This window comes from Mus caroli, unplaced genomic scaffold (genome assembly GCF_978045245.1).
Source record: "Mus caroli unplaced genomic scaffold, Mus_caroli_1 scaffold_9, whole genome shotgun sequence".
NCBI lineage: Eukaryota > Metazoa > Chordata > Mammalia > Rodentia > Muridae > Mus > Mus caroli.
This window is the reverse complement of record NW_028227264.1, coordinates 39554980-39573806: the sequence shown is the minus strand read 5'-3', so window position 1 is coordinate 39573806 and position 18827 is coordinate 39554980. Positions and strand designations below refer to the sequence as shown.

The 18827-nt window shown below is 45.9% G+C and overlaps 1 protein-coding gene across 1 annotated transcript in view; it reads left to right on the top strand.

Annotated features, from left to right (window-relative positions):
- The window catches only part of Fig4 (FIG4 phosphoinositide 5-phosphatase), a 121027-nt gene that overhangs the window by 39501 nt on the left and 62699 nt on the right, over window positions 1-18827 (top strand). Inside the window, exons 9-15 of the mRNA XM_021173871.3 lie at window positions 505-667; window positions 1046-1143; window positions 6293-6426; window positions 8059-8175; window positions 9794-9839; window positions 10960-11108; window positions 12399-12565. Of these exons, the coding sequence (XP_021029530.1) occupies window positions 505-667; window positions 1046-1143; window positions 6293-6426; window positions 8059-8175; window positions 9794-9839; window positions 10960-11108; window positions 12399-12565 (874 nt within the window). The remainder of the gene's footprint in view (window positions 1-504; window positions 668-1045; window positions 1144-6292; window positions 6427-8058; window positions 8176-9793; window positions 9840-10959; window positions 11109-12398; window positions 12566-18827) is intronic.

Sequence of the window (18827 nt, the reverse complement as noted above, 5' to 3'; positions counted from 1 at the left end):
TTTTTTGTTTTTTGAACAAGATTATTAATTTATTATCTTATTTGCTAGTAGTACAAAGGTTTTATTAATTTTTTTTATAGTATAGAATAGAGTTTATTTAGGGCAAGGGGAGGGGAGTCAAGAGGGTAGCAGTGGCAGAAAAAGGTAGAGAGAGGTAGAGAGTAGAGAAGTAGAGGTGGGCCATGAACACGTGGAGAAAGGGGGAAGGGAATAGCCCAAAAGGGCAAGAGAGAAACAAGAGAGCTTATTAAAATTTTTATTGAGCTTATTTTTATTTGTATCTCTTCTGTTTAGCTTCTCTGTAGTTTATTGATTACCCACGTCTATTAATTTTTATGTTTTTCTGCTTTTCTTTATCATGTTTTAATGGTTCTGCTTTTCCAGTGTGTACTCCAAACACCTCTTTTAAGATGAATCAAGTTATAATTTCATTGTGTACTTCAAGTTTTTTCATGTAAAAGTTCTAAGAGCACAAGCTATTTTTAATTGCGCCTTTCTTTCCAGGGTGACGTTGCAAATGAGGTGGAGACCGAGCAGATCCTCTGTGATGCTTCTGTGATGTCTTTTACCGCAGGCAGTTACTCTTCTTACGTACAAGTTAGAGGATCCGTTCCCTTATTCTGGTCCCAAGACATCTCAACTATGATGCCGAAACCACCCATTACACGTGCGTGGGCCAGCCTGTCGGGTGTTGCTTTTGTCTGCTGTCATTCAGGATGATGAGTGCTGTCACATAGCTCTAATAAGTGGCTGGGTTTGGGTGAAATGTTGGTCTTTGAGCAAGATTATATGGATGAGTAGCTTTTATTACCTTTCTGCAGTGAATTCATTCTTAACTTTAACTATTAGTAAGTTGCCTGTTATTTTGCTTCAGGAATGGCAGACTCATTCAGATTTAATGCTGACTGAGCGTCCATGGAGCTGCTTCAGAGAGTCTGGGGAAGGAAAGCACTTCATGGGTTGAACTACATTTCTTTGCAATGGTTGGAAACCCCCGAGTCTTTGATTTTTGCCTCACAGTGCCATTCCCCTCTTCTGTCCCCAGTGGACCAGGCAGATCCCTTTGCACACGTGGCTGCTCTTCACTTTGACCAGATGCTCCAGAGGTTCGGCTCCCCCATCATCATCTTGAACTTAGTGAAGGTATGGTGTGCTTCTCAGACACACTAATGGCCTTTCTGAAGACCAAAGGCATTGGCCAACTGTGCTCTGCCTTCCCCAGGAAAAGAGGGAAAAGGAGGGAAGGAGAGGGGGGGTGGGGTGCAGAGGGAGAGGAAGAAGGTGAGGTGTCTGCTGTGCCAGCGTGTTGTGTTTGAGCTACTGTTCTTTGGTCTTAACTTCCATGTCACTTCTTCTGGGCTTGCCTTGGGGGACTGGTACTAGATCTTTCTGAAGGAAGAGCGTGATTTAGTCTACTAGGCTCCTGATTTCCTTGTGTGAACTAGATCTACATTAAATTCCTTAGTCCCACATTTTAAGAAGAATGCAGATCAAATGGGTACAGCCCACTCCCTTGACAGTCTGTAAGAACCACAAACCAGTGTAGCAACAGGACCAGAAGGCTTCATTCAGAAATATGGTTTAAGAATCAGGTGGGCTTGTGAGGAGCTCAGGCAAGGTGGTGTAATTGTCTCTCACCTCCCCATCAGAGTACACTCACTAGTCCACACAGGGGGTACCTTAGTCAGGGTTTCTATTCCCGCACAAACATCACGACCAAGAAGCAAGTTGGGGAGGAAAGGGTTTATTCAGCTTACACTTCCATACTGCTGTTCATCACCAAGGAAGTCAGGACTGAAACTCAAGCAGGTCAGAAAGCAGGAGCTGATGCAGAGGCCATGGAGGGATGTTCTTTACTGGCTTGCTTCCCCGGGCTTGCTCAGCCTACTCTCTTATAGAATCAAGACTACCAGCCAGAGATGGTCCCACCCACAAGGGGCCTTTCCCCCTTGATCACTAATTGAGAAAATGCCTTACAGTTGGATCTCATGGAGGCATTTCCCCAGCTGAAGCTCCGTTCTCTGTGATAACTCCAGCCTGTGTCAAGTTGACACACAAAACCAGCCAGTACAGGGTGTGTGCATAATTGGACATGCAGGTCAGTAGAGGGCAATATAACCCAATAAATTTTATTTATATCCATTGTACCCAAGTGAATTAAAAGCACCTCAGCTAGTGGCTAAGAAGACCTTGAAAACATCAATATAAAGGTTTTACTATTTTATGCATATTAATATACATAATACACAGCAGTGGCCAGCAATATAGTGCATGTGAGATTATTCTGAGAGGTTGGTTAGCAAATGTTAGCTTAGTAAGGAAGCAAACAAACAAACCAAGGGAGATGAGGGAGAGAACGAAGCAGTTGTGTCCTTTCCGTTTCTGTGCTCACACGCAGCCAAGGACTGCTTCACAACTATCTTTAGATGTTAACTCCACACATACTTATTCATGAATGCAGAAGTTGTATATTCATGTCTCATTCCCTGGCTGCTTGGGGTAATGTAAGTTGGAACTGGATAATCTATAACTTTCAATATTGAAAAGTAGCAGTAATGTACACAGTTTGAAAATTAAGGTGGAGCTGGGCATGGTGGCGCACGCCTTTAATCCCAGCACTCGGGAGGCAGAGGCAGGCGTATTTCTGAGTTCGAGGCCAGCCTGGTCTACAAAGTGAGTTCCAGGACAGCCAGGACTATACAGAGAAACCCTGTCTCGAAAAAACCAAAAAAAAAAAAAAAAAAAAAGAAAATTAAGGTGGAAAACTTTAATGAAAACATTTGTTCACCTGCTGCTAGGCCTGGTAGTGCAGGCCTATCATCCCAGTTATTCAAGAAGCAGAGGCAGGGGGATCACAAGTTTAAGGCCTACCTATGCTGCAGAGTGAATTTTCGTCTAGTTTGAGCAACTTAGTGAGACCCTGTCCCAAAGTACAAAGAGGCCAGGGGTGGATGTGTCTCAGCGTTAGAGCACTGGTGAGCACGTGCGAGGCCCAGGCTTCAGTCCCTGGGATTGTACAAACTGTGATAAGTCTGAGTGCTTTTCCAGTAAGTATAGCTTAGTAGTATAGAAGCAAATTAACAGTAAAGCAGAGAGGGATGAGCTATTAGTGGAACAAATACCTACCTCTAGATGAGTGGATCTTGTTCCTGCTTTACAGAGTATAGTTGAAAAGTTCTTGTAAATAGAACCCCGAATATCTACACTGCATGGAATTCTGTGTTAATTATGCACATTAAAAATGCTACTTAATGCCTGTAACTGAACCCAGCCTGGTTTGCCTCCCTACCATCAGCCAGTGTAGTTTGAAGTGAGTTTTACAAAAACATTTATTTACAAGGTGGCCAAGCATGTGGAGACAGGAAAGCTAGCCCCAGAGCCTCTTGCATAAGGTGTAGGGTATTTGTGGTTAAAGAGGCAGGCTCTGGGGTGGGGGTGGGGGTGGAGGGTGGGGAGGCAGGGTCTAAGGCACGAGGAAGGATCATTGGAAGTAACCAAAAGTGGACACATTGATGATCTACATTGTGCAGTCGGATTGCATGGCTCTTATAGAATGTGAGTCCAGAGGACTTAGTAGTGTCCTAGTACCCTGAGGGTGGACTTTGGTCTCCTGGTGTTGTTATGCCCTGAGTTCAAGGGAAACACAGATGAGCCCAAGAACTTCGAAGTCCCGCTGCAACTTGCAAAAGAGCCTTTTATTGTTTCAGGTTGAACTCAGATCGCATGTCCTGCACTGCACTCACAGGGTGAATGCTGACAAGCAATGTCTGAGTCTGGAAAGCACTGGGTTTATATACAGTGTAGTTAGGAATACCCTGAATGTTCACAGAAAAGGGGAGTGGAGGGCTGGAATCATTTGGTGGGATGGAACTGAAGCTGGGAGGGGGTTAATGGGTGTCTGCTGTGGGGTTATCAGGAACTAAGTCATAACAGTCTGTGACCTCTGATTACCTTTTCTCCATGATTTAAATGCAGGGCCCTAATCTCCTTAGTTTGTTATTTCTCTAAGGTCTCAAGGACAGGCACCTGGAGAGTTCTTACTTTATCAGGAAGAGTGTTGCTTTCTGGAGATGCAAAGGGGAGGATGACTCGTGCTAGAGTTTGGTGCCTCAGGATGTCTCCATTAAGGGGAAGTTTTATGGGTAGTGCCATTCTAATGCTAGGCTGGGTTCCCTTGTAGTGGCCAGGGAAGGGGAGGGAGCCCTGGGCTTGCGGCAAGAGACCGCAGCACAGAAACCAGCTGTCTGCATATTGTGTTTGCTGAGGGACTGCAGGGATCAGCCTTTTCTCTCCCCAGCTTTCTGATTCCCTCATGCTTTTTTACTTTGTGTGTTTACTGATACTAGCCAGGGGATTTAAAATTGTGCTTTCCTGTTGGTCAGACTATTAATTAACCAGAGATCAAACTAGAGAGCAATTAGAGATTAAATTACTGTTTCATAGAACAGGAAAGTCTTTTCATATGTGGCTTTTTAACAAAATAATGAAGCAACGTTAGAGTTTAAATGTCTTAATGAAGATTTTTAATGGGAACCTAAGAGCACGGACTGAGACAGGGTGACAGGCATGTAAGAGAGTCTCTGTGATAGCACAGGCTTGCAATCTGTGTGCACCTCTTAGAGAGAGTCTTCAGAATAAGGTTCCATTTGATTGGCTAATAATGAGGTTCAAACCTAGGATCTCTCACATGCCTGGCAAGAGCGCAGCCACTGGGCTACACCCTCAGCCCTGTCATGAGCTACTTTGTGACCAGGATGGAGCAGGTGCTTCTTGTTTTCACTTGGACGAAGGTCTTGGTTAGTTGTGGCTAAACCATCAAAGAATGTTTGTGTCTGCCTCTCACATGGCTACTGTGTGAGGTTGCCAAGAGGAAACATGCTTTCCTTTGCCCATCTGTCTTGTTGTGAACCCCTCCCTCTGTGGGCACCCCCTCTCTGGGGCCCGCTGATGCACAGGATGATCTGTAATTCTCTGTTCTTATGTCTTATATAATTTCTCTATTTGTTTTATCAGCTGTGCAAAAAATTACCCTTGTTTGTTTCCACAATGATTATTTTCCAGTTGGTGACAATTGGAAAGCAGTCACCATGATTGAAAACAGCACAGGAGTACTTTCTTTTCTTTTAAAGATGTATTTATTTATTACATCTAAGTACACTGTAGCTGTTCTCAGACACACCAGAAGAGGGCATCCGATCTCGTTACAGATGGTTGTGAGCCTCCATGTAGTTGCTGGGATTTGAACTCAGGACCTCTAGAAGAGCAGCCAGTGCTCTTAACCACTGAGCCATCTCTCCAGCCCCAACACAGGAGTACTTTGATACCAGAAGTAGCGCTATATGTCACTTAAGTCTCTGCTACAGTTTTCCTTTGTTTTAAGTAAAGGCCCAATGAAGGTAACAGTAGTAGCTAATTTTTCTGAAGACTCTGCTATGAACTTCCAATACTTTGTTGCATTTAAACCCCACATTACGAATGTGGAGGATATACTGCTGTTAGCCCAAGGAAATGTGTTAGCCTTGCTGAAGGGAACTGGGCAGTAGCTTGGAGCTTCACATAGTCTCCATTAGTGAGAGGCAGTGTGGTAACCTAGGAGGTGTGGCTGGCAGGGAGACAGGGCAGAGCTCTGGTCCATGAGTGCCTTCCAGCCACAGGTTGTTCTGCCACTGTGAAGTGGGGAAGTGCCTGTCCTGCTACCTCATGGTTGCTTTGTGGGTCAGATTTGAGAAAGCACTGTAGTCCTCTGTGTAGGGATTTCCTGTCCAGACCATGCTGATTCCTCTCTGTGCCCAGCAACCGTCTGGTTGCAGTAGTGAGTTCTCTTCTGGTCCTGGATAAATGAGCATTGCTACCAGAGTAGGCTGTGGATGTGTGGGCCAGGCTTGCATGGAGCATACTGGGGATGCTGACAGAGCAACAGAGAGAAATCCGACTTCCATGGCTCTTCAGAGCTGCTGGCCCTCACTCAGTGAAGATGTCTTAATTTGAATTTATATTGTTTTCATTTTAGTAACATTTACCATTTTTAAGAATAGATTTATTGATTTTATGTGTGTTTTACCTGTATGTGTGTCTGTGCACTGTGTCTATTTAGTTCCTAAGGAGGTCAGAAGAGGGCATCAGATTCCCCTGGAACTGGAGTTATTCATGGTTATGAACCATCCTGTGGGTGCTGGGAATTGAACCTGGGTCCTCTGCAAAAGTAATATGTGCTCTTAACTGCCGAGCTAGCTCTGCAGCCCCACATTTAAGACTTGAAATATTAAAAGTATCTCAAATGCCTTTGATAAAGGAGAGGGAGAAGAGAAAGCACGAAAGGATCCTGAGTGAAGAGCTGGTGGCTGCGGTCACTTACCTGAACCAGTTCCTGCCGCCGGAGCACACCATTGTCTACATCCCCTGGGACATGGCCAAGTACACCAAGAGGTGAGTGAGAGCAGAGCCTGGCTGGGCCTCCCCGGGGACACAGCTCCTTCAGTGTCCTTGGTGAGACTTAGGTGAGGATGTTGTGCCCCAGCAGGTGTCCGGCTTCCCCCTGCACAGTCTGTCACCTCCTCCCTTCTGTTCCTGATGGGCACCAGTGCCGCCATTTTCTGTTTCTTCTCTCCTCTCGGGTCATCTCTCTCCTAGATGCAGTGAGTAAGCAGTGAGTCTGTTGATAGGAAGTCCGAGCTCCTCACTGTGTGCATCAATCCCTGTCAGCTGGCTGGCTCTGGATGCTGTAACTTAAACTTACTCAGGGCTGATCTATTTGAGAAAGCCTGGTCTTTATTGCCTATAGCTAGTCCCACCCCAGGGTGGTCCTGTTGCCTGCCGCCCACTTCCACTGCTGCCCTGTCCCATGCTTCCTTTCTTAACCTCCAAGATTTGGTTCAAAGCTAATCTCTTCTAGGAACCTTTCCCACTGAGCCTCCGGGGTTATTTACTGTCACTGTACGACTCTGGTGACTTAACTTACCAGAGACCTCCCTGAGTGAACAATGTGGAGTTGGGGATCGATGCAAAAGCAAGAGGATTTTTTTTTTTTTTTTTTTTTTTTTTCTGAGACAGGGTTTCTCTGTGTAGCCCTGGCTGTCCTGGAACTCACTCTGTAGACCAGGCTGGCCTCGAACTCAGAAATCCACCTGTCTCTGCCTCTGGAGTGCTGGAATTAAAGGTGTGTGCCACCAAGCCCGGCTGCAAGAGGAATTTTATTGTTCCAGCATGTCTCCATCCCTGTACAGGAAGAAGAGAGAGAACAACCCTGCAAAGCGACTTTTTAAATAGTTTTCAGAGCAGCAGTCACTAGGCATAATGTGATTGGCAGAACAGTGTGACTTTTAAACTGACTGGTCTTTAAGGAATGAGGTGGCAAGGACTTCTCTTGTCTGTAGGTGGCTAATGGTCAGTCTGCTGTGGGAAATGTGTCTACGTGCTCTGTGCCTCCCCCCCACAGGTCAGTCCCGCACCCCCACCCCTCTGTGGTCTGAGGCATGTAATTAGCCTCTCCCTTCCAGAGGGAAGGAAGGGAGGGGTGCCTAGGTACTTCACGACCTCTCTCTTCCAGGAGGGGAGGGGTCAGGTGGAATTTTCCACAGGTCCTGAGCTGACCTCTTCATCACCATATTGTTTTGTTTGTGGTTTTTTAATGCTGAATCTTTATGGAGTTAGTGCTGCAGGCATGCACATGTGCACCCACTTCCTGGAGCATGTTAGTTAACTAGTTTGAAACAGTCATATTAGCTTATGTCCCCATTTTTCTCCCCCTGCTGCTGCACTGTGCATAGTCATTGCCTGGTTATGTAGGGATTTGACTGACAGCTACCAAGGAGGGGAAGGCTCACAGGAACGTTGGGTGCCAAGAGTGAGGAATATGCCGGTATTTGATATGCTATTGGCTTGTTAGTTATTGAGTACATATATTTCCAGCTTAATTATTTCCATGTTTCTGTTTCATAAACTACAAGATTAAAACAATTAAGTCCCCGAACATAGTTACTACTGATGTTGTTTGCTTTAGATGGAAAAGCAAATATTTGTTGACACCTAAGTTCTCTTTCTCCTGCTTTCGTCTTTCAGTAAGCTGTGCAACGTTCTCGATCGGCTGAATGTGATTGCAGAAAGCGTGGTAAAGAAGACAGGATTCTTTGTAAACCGTCCTGATTCTTACTGCAGCATTTTACGGCCAGATGAAAAGTGTGTATGATACTTAAAATCTTACGTGAGAGATGGGGGTGTGGAATTTTTGCTATACAAGCTTGATCACCTGCATTCAGCCCCTAGAGCCACACCACCAAGCCAGGGTGACATGTGGTTGCCATCCCAGCTTGGGGGTGGGGGTGGGAGCAGAGGGAGGCAAATACCCGGGGCACAGTGGCTCAGCAGTTAAAGGCTTTTTCCACCTAGCCTGTATCCTGGTCCCCATAGATTAGGAAATGATGCCCGCATGTTGTCCTTTGACCTTCGTATTGGGTACTGTGAGGTACACAAACACCCCACCCAGCACAGCACTACCACATACACAAAGAAAACGCAAGTCAAGGTATTTGTTCTGGGTACAAATATTGTAGGGGTTAGGGAGAGGACTTAGTGAGTGACAGTACCTGCCTTGCAAGCATGAGGTCCTGCTTGTGAATGGCCTGAACCCATGTGAGAACCTAGGCATGGCTGTGTGTGCCTGTAACTCCAGCACTCGGAAGCGGAGAGTTGCTTCCACATGCTTGCAGCTCGAGAGTGTGCACATGGGTGCACGCACACATACACAGGTGTGCACATGCACACACTCAAAAATAAAATATCATGAGTACAAGAAGTCTGTGCTAACTAGAGGACGGATGGACAGATGGACGGATGGACGGATGGATAGGCGAACGGATGGATGGACAGTGTTTGGAACATTCCCTGTGTGCTTGGGAACTCCTGCAGTGGTTATGTACCTTCAGGTGGAAGCCATGGGAGTCGTATCATCCTCTGTGTAGAAGAAACATGACATAAAATGTGCATAAAGTAAACTTGTTTGTAGGGACTTCATTGTTTACTATTTAGTAGAGCAGGGTAGTCTTTCTGACTGACAGTGGCTACTTTCATGAAAGTAGAGTCTGGCAGCCTGCCATAGTGATTGCTCGCAGCTTGTTTGCTGGTGGCTCCCGAAAAAGGATGCATCCCTTATTTATATGTAAAGGAACCAATACCATGTATTTCCAGCATTTGATTCTCAACATAGTTAACTATGGCGGTGGGATGAGGAAGCCCAAATCAAACACAGTGTCTACGTTTGCAAGAAGCCTTCTGCTATCGTTTGCAGGGTTTGCATTTCAGGGAATCTTAAGGTACAGGGAGAAGACAAAGCTGTGGAAGGCTTTACTAGGGAGGCGCCTGCAGTTGTGCATGGTTACAGAGACTGGAGAAAGATATGGGCTTGAAGGAAAGCCAAGGCACTCTGGTAGAACACAGAGAGGGTGCCCAAGAGACATGGGCACCTTACGATGCCTCCATCCCAAGCTTTCTTTGAGTGTGGTGACTGCCTGTCTCAGTTATTCACATCTAACAGAGCAAGAGAGCAGAAGTATCCGATGTCAGACATCTTCCCTTCTATTGCTGTAGCTCTTAGAATCTTCAGATATATATTATGCAATCCCCGCCCCTTTTAAAAATAGAAAACAAGGTTGGGGTGTGGCTTAGTTTTAGTGCATGTGCTCAGGGGTGTGGCTTAGTCGTAGCGCATGTGCTCTGGGAGCCCAGGGCTGGGTTTGGTTCCCAGCGCTGGATGACAGTGGACGACAGTGGAATGTAAAGCATCTATTTTTACGCGCAGGTGGAATGAACTAGGAGGTCATGTGATTCCCACTGGTCGGCTCCAGGTATGGATAATGTTATATTCACAATGAGTACAATCGGTGTCCATGGTCGGTATGTTTTGGGGGTTTAGGACTTAGTTTTTATTTTTTGTTTTGTTTTGTTTGAGACAGGGTCTCACTCTGCAGCCCAGCCTAGCCAGACACTCACTCTATAGACTAGGCTTTCCTTGAACTCACAGAGACCCTACCTGCATTTGCTTCCCAGGTGCTGGGATTACAGGTGTCTGCTGCCATACGTACCCAATTCACTTTTTGTAATGTTTTCTATTGGCAAATATGAAGAGGTATTAATGCAAAATTATTGATAACTTGGAAAGATTTTTTTAAAAAGCCTTCTTGCTAGTGTTTAAATCTTATATAAATATGTATAGCTGATACTATACAGCCTATACATCTTTCTACATATAAATTTTTATTACTGGAAATTAAAAACAAGAATATGGAACTAACAGGTGAGATTGCTTTTATAAAACAAGCTAGTGTGCATTACACTTGTTAGCTATACTTTAAGCATGACATGGCTTGTGACAGTGAAGGCTTTCTGCTCTTTCAAAGGACATAGCTTGGTTCCCAGCACCCATCCCATCCCACCCTTCTGTAGGGTGACTCTGCTTCAGGGAAACTGATGCCATCTGTGACCTTTGTGGGCACTAGCACATACAGGCACCTCACACACATACTCACACACACACACACATACACATATACACTCATATACATACATACACACACAGCACAAATACACATGTACACGCACAGCTTTAACCACTAAATAGTTAAATGTATGATGAAGGAGCACGATCAGATAAAAATCCATATCTGACTAATTAGTAAATATAGAGAATAGTAGATGTTTGATTTATCTTGTTGAGCCTTCAAAGTAAATTCAAATATAGGCTGGGTTTAATGATGCTGTCAGAGCAACATTAAGTGAACAGTAAATATAACCTTATATGATTAGCAACTTGTTCTTTAAACTCTGAACTATACCAAAAATTAATACTTGTTCAGGATTAGCACCCACAGCATTTCCTCTGTTACTTCAAGGGAAGAATTTCCCTGTGCTTGGAAGTAGTCCAGGTGTCTGAACAGTGCCCTGAAAACCTCTTTGTGCTCTTTGTAGACTGGGATCCTTCGAACCAACTGCGTGGACTGTTTGGATCGCACCAACACGGCACAGTTCATGGTGGGCAAGTGTGCCCTGGCTTACCAGCTGTATTCCTTAGGGCTGATTGACAAGCCTAACTTGCAGTTCGATACGGATGCCGTGAGGTAATCCTTACCTGCTGCCGTTTGGAAGGCAGCCGTGACAAAAGCCGGCTTGACTCACAAGGACTTTATAACTCCTTTCTACTTTAGCTTCTCTGAGGTTTATGGCTAAATGACAGCATTCAAGTTACTTCTATTTCTACTGCGTGTTTGTATATTACGGCCATTGGGTATTGTGTTGTTTGCTTGTGTTATCATTAACAAAGTACACAGACAAACTAGATGGTGCAGCTTCTGCACACATTCTGAGCTGGAGGTAGAAAGCGCGTGAGACAGGTTCTTCACCCAGGATTCCTGTTCCTGAGCCGATGGTTGGCTCTGTGAAAAAAGCAAGTATATGGCTTGCATGGCTGCTGGCATCCAGACCAGAATGTTCCAGTCACCCATAGGTCCGCATTGAAATCCTCACCCCCAAAGTGCTGGTGTCAGGGGATGGGATCTTTGGGACATGTTTAAATCTAAGGGCAGAATCCCTATCCCTGGGGTTAGTGACATATTAAAAGTGACCAAGTGACATATTAAAAGTGACTGAGGAGTGTTTGTGAGCTTCTTCCTCACTCGAGGGCAAAGCAAGGCGGCCTCGCCTTTGAATTAAATGGGCCTTTGCTAGATGGCGAATGCTGATGCGTTTACCTTAGATGCCATAGCTCCTAGAACCCCGAGAAATAAAGGCTTCCTTGTTAGAAGTCACCTTGTCTATGCTACACCATTACAGTGGCCTAAATAGAAGTAGGCGCTGTCTGTAACAAGACCATGTGTTTAACAGGAACTCAGAGGGACCAGATGGTGTCATGGGAAGTGAGTTACCCTGGCAGACCGTGGACGATAGGAGTGCTTCTGACATGGCTAGACATAGCTTGGCCCAGTTTTAGCAAATTACATTTTTGGTGCCTAATTTTCTCACTGGAGTTTTCTGTATGAAACAATACATTTTACATTTACACTCATTTCAAGCTGCTGAAGAGTCCACATGAGAGATTCAGAAGGATTCATAACGTAAAAGGCTTTTCCCAAGTCTGGCCTCCTGGACGGCTTGTGCAATCATTTGGGTTAATTTTTCTTGGTGATGGAGACTGACCCCAGGGCGCGTGCTCCATCGCTGAGCTCTACGCAATCCCTCTCTCCATTTTACACTCTGGGACAGAGTCTTACTGACTTACTCAGGCTGCCTTAGAATTCACTCTGAGTCCAAGCAGGCCTCGAACTTGTGATCCTCCTGGCTCAGCCTCCTTGGTAGCTGGGATTATGGACTTGGTGACAACACTGCCTACTGTGCGTTCTCCTTCTGTGTAGGTTGTTTGAGGAACTCTATGAAGACCATGGAGACACCCTTTCCCTGCAGTACGGAGGCTCTCAGCTGGTTCATCGGGTAAAGACCTACAGAAAGATAGCGCCATGGACCCAGCACTCCAAGGACATCATGCAGACTCTGTCCCGGTACTACAGCAACGCCTTCTCGGGTGAGTACCGGCACGGGCGGTCCTACCACGCACACTTCAGCGGCTTTGCTTCTGGTACGTGGACTCTTCTCTCTTTAGCTCTTTACTTAAATAAGGTTTTAATTATTTATAAATTTAAATAAAATGGACTTTGTGACTGAGAAGGTACTCAAAAACTATTTATTCAATACATAAGTAAATATGTCCTTTTTGAGACAGGTTTTACATATCCTCGGTTGGCCTCAATCTTGCCGAGTAGCAGAGGGTGACCTTGAACTTCTGATCTTCCTGAATGCTGGGATTGCAGGAGGGCCCCTCTATGCCTGATGTATAGGGCGCTGGGGACTAAACACAAAAGTCTCTGCATGTTAGGCAAGCAGTCTGCCAGCAGTTACTATGCCCAGGCTCTGTGTTTTAAAGTGGGAGGGGCACTGTTGCATTCTGCCACTCAGGATTGCAGTGTTTATGTGATGGACGTGGGTGGCTTTCTGGTCTCTTCCTCCTGTGTCTTTCTTTCTCCTTCACTGCTTCTGAATGTAGAAGCTGGAAAGTGGTGAATCATTTTTTTCAAACGGGTCAACATCCAGGTAGTGATTTATGAATGTGTCACTCAATTTAAAAATGTCAGCTAGAAGTGAATAATGACATTAGCATTAAATTACTCACCTAATCATACTTTTATGACCTCCAAGTACTAAGTCGTTCGAGTACAGGTTTCCAGTGGTCCTTTTCCTGTCTCCATTCAGAAGCCATCGTTAATATATATAATGCATATCACAGGCTGAAGCGATTATGAGACACATTTCCCTACACAGTTCCTCCAGGAAGGGTCCAGGGGTTAATCCTATGAGATTTCCTCTCTTGAAGGGAAGAGGGGCAAAACCTTCAGGGACTGTGGGAGGAGGCAAAGTTGTTCTCTGGGATGAACTGCTGTTGCTCTCCTGTGCCTCACACCCACTTCTTCACCTCAAGTGAAGAGAGAGAGAGGCTTCAGTGGGTTCTAGGCGCTGGCTTTGGAGGGATCCCATGTGTTCACGCTGGATGGCTATACAACAGATCTACAGCAGAGGGATGGCTGAGGAGAGTGCTATATGCTGAGAACTGCCTGCATACTTAGAGTAAACCTTACGGAACAGGAGTGTTTAATGGTAACCAGATGGAAACAGGCTGACGGCTTTGGGGTGTCCTGGGCCCTAGCTAGTTAGTTGCCCTGGAGGACCAAGAGGCCCTGACAGCCACGGATCAGGGGTTAGAACTGGAAACCTTCTCTCAAGTAAAATGATACACGTGCTCACACTGAGGGAGTTGCAAGAGAGTCCGGAGCAATAGGAGCCTGAGAAACATCCCTAGGCATCAACATTTATTGTCAACATTTACGAGGCCCAGAGCAAATGGAAGTGAGTCAGCTATGGCTGTTTGTATGCAACAAAGAACCATGCAAGGCAAGGGAAAGCAATGCGCTACTGTCTCCACAGTCTTTGTGGGTCAGTGGGCCAGACACGGTTGGGGGTGGGGCTGGGCTCTCCTGCTTAGAGTCCGAAGGCTGCAGTTGGGATAGTAATCAGGCCATCTCATTTGAAGTCCTAGCTAGGGAAGGAGCCATCTCCAAGCCCTTGTGTTTGTTGACAGATTCCAGTTCTGTCTCGAGGGCACAGGACGCTTGCTGCTTCACAAATGGCTATGGAAAGAGCCTGTTAGTGAGGCTGCTGGCAGGAGAGTCTCCCATAGGTTACTTAATCCTGAGAATGACATCTTACTGCATGCCAGAGCTCACTCACCAGAAGCAAACCACATAACTAAACTATCATAACCAGCAGACACTGTCTTCCAGTTGTGGATGCCTGAAGTCTTACAGTGTCGGTAGGGCAGTTCCCACTGAAAGCTGTGGATGAGAATCTGCCCTTGCTTCTGTCTGCCGGTGGCTGCTGACTGGCCCGGTGGTCCTCCTATAGCCTCTGCCTCCTGTCTTCCCACACGTTTACTCCTTGTGTTGAGGTTAGTCTTTGTGATGTTCTCTTCCGTGTTTCCCTTTCCTTTTCTTATGGGGACGCCAACTAGCCTTACTGGATCAAGAGCCTGCTGTACCCCAGTGTGATTGCATCTTAATTTGATTATATCTACAAAGACGCTGTTTCTGAGTATGATCACATTCCCTGGCATTGTGGAGTTCAGGCTTCCAGATCTCTGTGGAGACAGAAGACAGAAGGCTACATGTGTATGCAGCAGGGACAGGCTGCTGGGTGTGTGCCTCCATGATAAAGGTTTAGGACTGCTCTTAGAGAAGCAGCGTCCATCTACCCTCCCAGCCCTCTCCTGTCTCCATTGCTCTTGCAATGGGGATCCTGATTGACACTTAAGGACCAAGGTTGCTTAGCAGGACTGGAAGACAGAAGTGAATGTAGGTATATAGACGATTTAGAAAGACAGGCACAGTTTAGAGGGTAAGGCCGGTGCTGGGGATCAGTGTGTACAGATAGCACCGTACAGCCAAGTTATGCAAACTGGAGGGTGAGGTGTTATGAAAGGCTCCGTGAGTAACGCGGCTGTAGCACATCTTTATTTTAAGAAGCATGGTGACACTGGGGTGTGCACCTTATATTGTCATAACTGAGTATTACATAAGGCTGAGTATGGAAAGGTCTTCTTTCAGTCAGTCTGTGTGATGCCTCTGGGCTGAGCAGGAAGATAGTCAGGATTAAGACACTGAGGTACTGAGATTAAGTGATTGGGATTTGGTCCTGTTGTATAGACAGATGGTTGCTGTGTAAACCACTCTTTGGACCTCTTGTTGGACCCATTCTAAAAATAGTGCTTAAAGCAGACACTGTTATTCAGGCTGGTGGTCCCAGTTGGGTAGCTGAGGTAGAAAGACAGTCGAACCTATGAGTTTGAATGTAGCCTGGGAAACATAACATGGTCTATCTCAAATACACACATGCACACGCAACAGTTCTTGAGGTCACATGTCAGTGTGTTCAGGGTTTTGTCTCTAGAGAGCATCTGCTGGCTTCCAACCTGACAGCTTTCCCAGGTGTGTGGAGGGTGCCTTACTGGAAAAGCACAGTTACCTAGGCGTCTCCCTTAGGTGCCAGGAAGGACCTTTAATTCCCTGTGAAACTGTCCCCCTGCCCCCCTTTTTAATATTTAAATTTTGCCAAGCCTGTAGTTTCTTGCTTCAGCATCTTGATTTTAAATCCTACTATAAGGGGAAAAAACAGACTGCCCACTGTACTTAATTATAGAACACACACACATACACACATGCACACGTGCACATATGCACACACACATGTACACCCACACAAAATGCAAATGTATAATTTAAGTGTAGTAAATACATAGAAGTGGACCATATTCTTTTCAAACATATTTCAAAAAATAAAATGCATGCTCACCAAGTGAAGACCGCCATGCTCACTCACAGGCAGTATTGAGCTGATTTCCCCAGTGCCAGGAGGAGCCCTTCGGGGACCCCTCATTTTCCCTTCTTGGCTTACTTCTGAAAGGGAACATGCAGGGGAATGCATGGAGAACACTTTGGCTTATCACAGATAGTGAGATGACCTCCCGAGGTCATCGGCATGACACAGAGTTTAATGAGTAAACCCTATTCTTTGGCTATAGCAGAAAAAAACAATTGCCAAAAAAAAAAAAAAAAAAATGTCCTCATAGCATCTGGAAAGCCACTGATGACTGATAAAGCCAAGTCTCTCCACCCCTTGTGCCACCACAGCAGTTAGACATGACAGGGGAAGCTCTAAGTTGTCTCTCAGTGCAGGTTGGAGGCAGCACACTGCAGACAGTGTGATAGTCTTATGACACTATTCCCTAGCACAGCCTTTCTCCAGATCCCCAGAATGACTGCTCCATGCCTTGTCCTCTCCTCTATGACCCTGAACCCCAGCCACTAACATGGGCTTCCCTTCCCTGCCAACTGCAGAAACCGTGCATATCTGCACAGAGCCTGCCTTATGATGATGTCTCTGCTCTCTGCTCTGTTCTGAGTTGCAACCTGCTCTTGCATTCCTATAGTATGCCCTTGTTGTTGCGCACAGTTTTTCTCTGTCTTCTGCGTCTCTTTCTGTTAACAAGAGCCCAGGAGTGTTTTCTATCCAACCTCCCGTCTCTCTCTAGCCCCATGTCTCACTCCTGCTACAGCCCCAGCTCTCTTCTGGCTTGAGCAGACTCTCTTGTACCTATGTCAGGATTGCCAGCAGTCTCCATGTTGCCATATTTCTTGGTTCCTTCTCTGTCTCTCTTACCCATTCAACTTTGGTCTGGGCCAATACTTCCTCTTTCCCCAGACTCTGGGTGGCTGCTCTATGTCTAAACCTTCATCCTCTCATCTCCTTCTGCACTTTTACCCTTGGGGCCTCCTCATATATTTGATGATCAGACACATCTGCATGCCTGCCTCACCCTCCTGTTGACTAACTTGTGTTCTCTACTGAGGAGAAAGCCGGAATGACAGTAAGGCCAGCCCGTCAGTTAGCCCGCTGTGATGTGCAGGCTTCCCGACTGTTTCCGGCTGGTGGCAGAATTCCATGCAATTGTGGGGCTGAGGCCCCATGTTCTCATGGGCAGCTGGCTCTGATTCCAGAGGTGACCTGTGACTTGCTCTGTTTTATAGCCCTCATTGGCACACTGAATCCATTTTGCCCTTCAGATTACTATATGACCCCCTCTGCCTTCCTCTTCTGCCTTTAAAGGATTCACATAACTACAGATAATTCAGAAAATTTCCCTGTTATTTTGAAGTTGTTATGAGTTATATATTCAGTTATATTTGCAAAATAACTTTTACGACGCAAAGTGAAATATCCCTAGGTCAGACGCTAGGGAACAAGGGTGTTGGGTCCAGATTAATCTCTTCCTGCCATATTTCTCTAATATATGAGTCTCAAAGTAACTGTGCTTGATGAGGTGCGCTATAGTCACAGCACTTGGGGTGCTAAGGCAGAATGATCTTGAGTTCAAGGCCAGGTTGGACTACACAGCAAGTTTAAAGCTAAGCTACACAGTGAGACCCTGACTCACAGAAACAAAAGCCAGAGACTTGGTTTATTGGTAGAACCCTTGCCCAGCATGTGTAAGGCCCTGGATTTGACTCCTAAACAACACACACACACATACCACACATATCTACCACATAACCCCCCCCCCCCACACCCCATACATACCTACCACACACATACAACATACCCATCACACACCCACCACACACACGCACACACACACACACGCACACACACACACACACACACACACACACACACACACAGCAGCCATACACATTCTGAGCCAAATTTGCCATTTCTAGAGGCTCTTAATTATCTTTAACCTGTTTCTCCACTCATTTTTTCCACCTCATATCTAAGAACCATCCTTAAATCCTTCAGGTTCCTTATCAGCCATCTTACCACAGTCTCCTGTGTTAGCAAATCGTGTTGACTCTATGTCCTAAATACAAATGGAAGCCTTCTGTTATTTCCTGCCCCCCCTCCCATCCCATCTTCTCCTCTGCCCCTTCCCTGCCTTTCATAGTGGGATCAAACTCAGGGCTTTTACATGACAAATAAGTATTTTGCTACTGAGATGTACCCTGAGCCCTCTCCACAGCAGACAGTTTGGGCAACAGCATCTCTCAGAAGCTGCGGTGGCTCTGACTCATCTTGGAGTCTACTATCGCTACCTGCTGCTTGCTCGTAGGCTGTCTGGTTTATTTATTTTTCCCAGGGGAACTGCTTATGCTGAGGATGGTTTCCTTTTGATTGATTCTTTCTGAATTTCCCATCATGCACCTTAACCCCATTCACCTTCCCATCCCTTCATATCTGCCCTCTGCCCTTGCAACCCCCCCAAAAAAAGAGAACAAAAAATAAATAAAATAAATAAAAACAAAACAAAAGAGAAAGAAAGAAAGATCTTGCCGTGGACAATATACAGTGTGTCATACAATATACCCTTTGCCCAAACATCTTTACTTTGAAAGGTTCATTGCCATGAGTCATTGGTCTGGTTCAGGCTTCTGGCTTCTGCTACACTATCGATACTGGGGCCTCAGTGGGACTCCTCTAGGATCTCCTGCTGCTGCAGCTTTGTTCTGCAGGACCTGCTCCTTCATGTGCTTTGGCTGTTCATAGGTTGGGTAAATGTTGGGGGAAGGCCAACTCAAAGCCTTGGATCTGGGCTTGGGTGGCAGCTGTCCTGCAGCTGAGCCCCGAGAGCCAGCACTCCTGTCTGCAGCAGCCAGCAAAATAGACCAGCTCTCTCCTGCTCATGT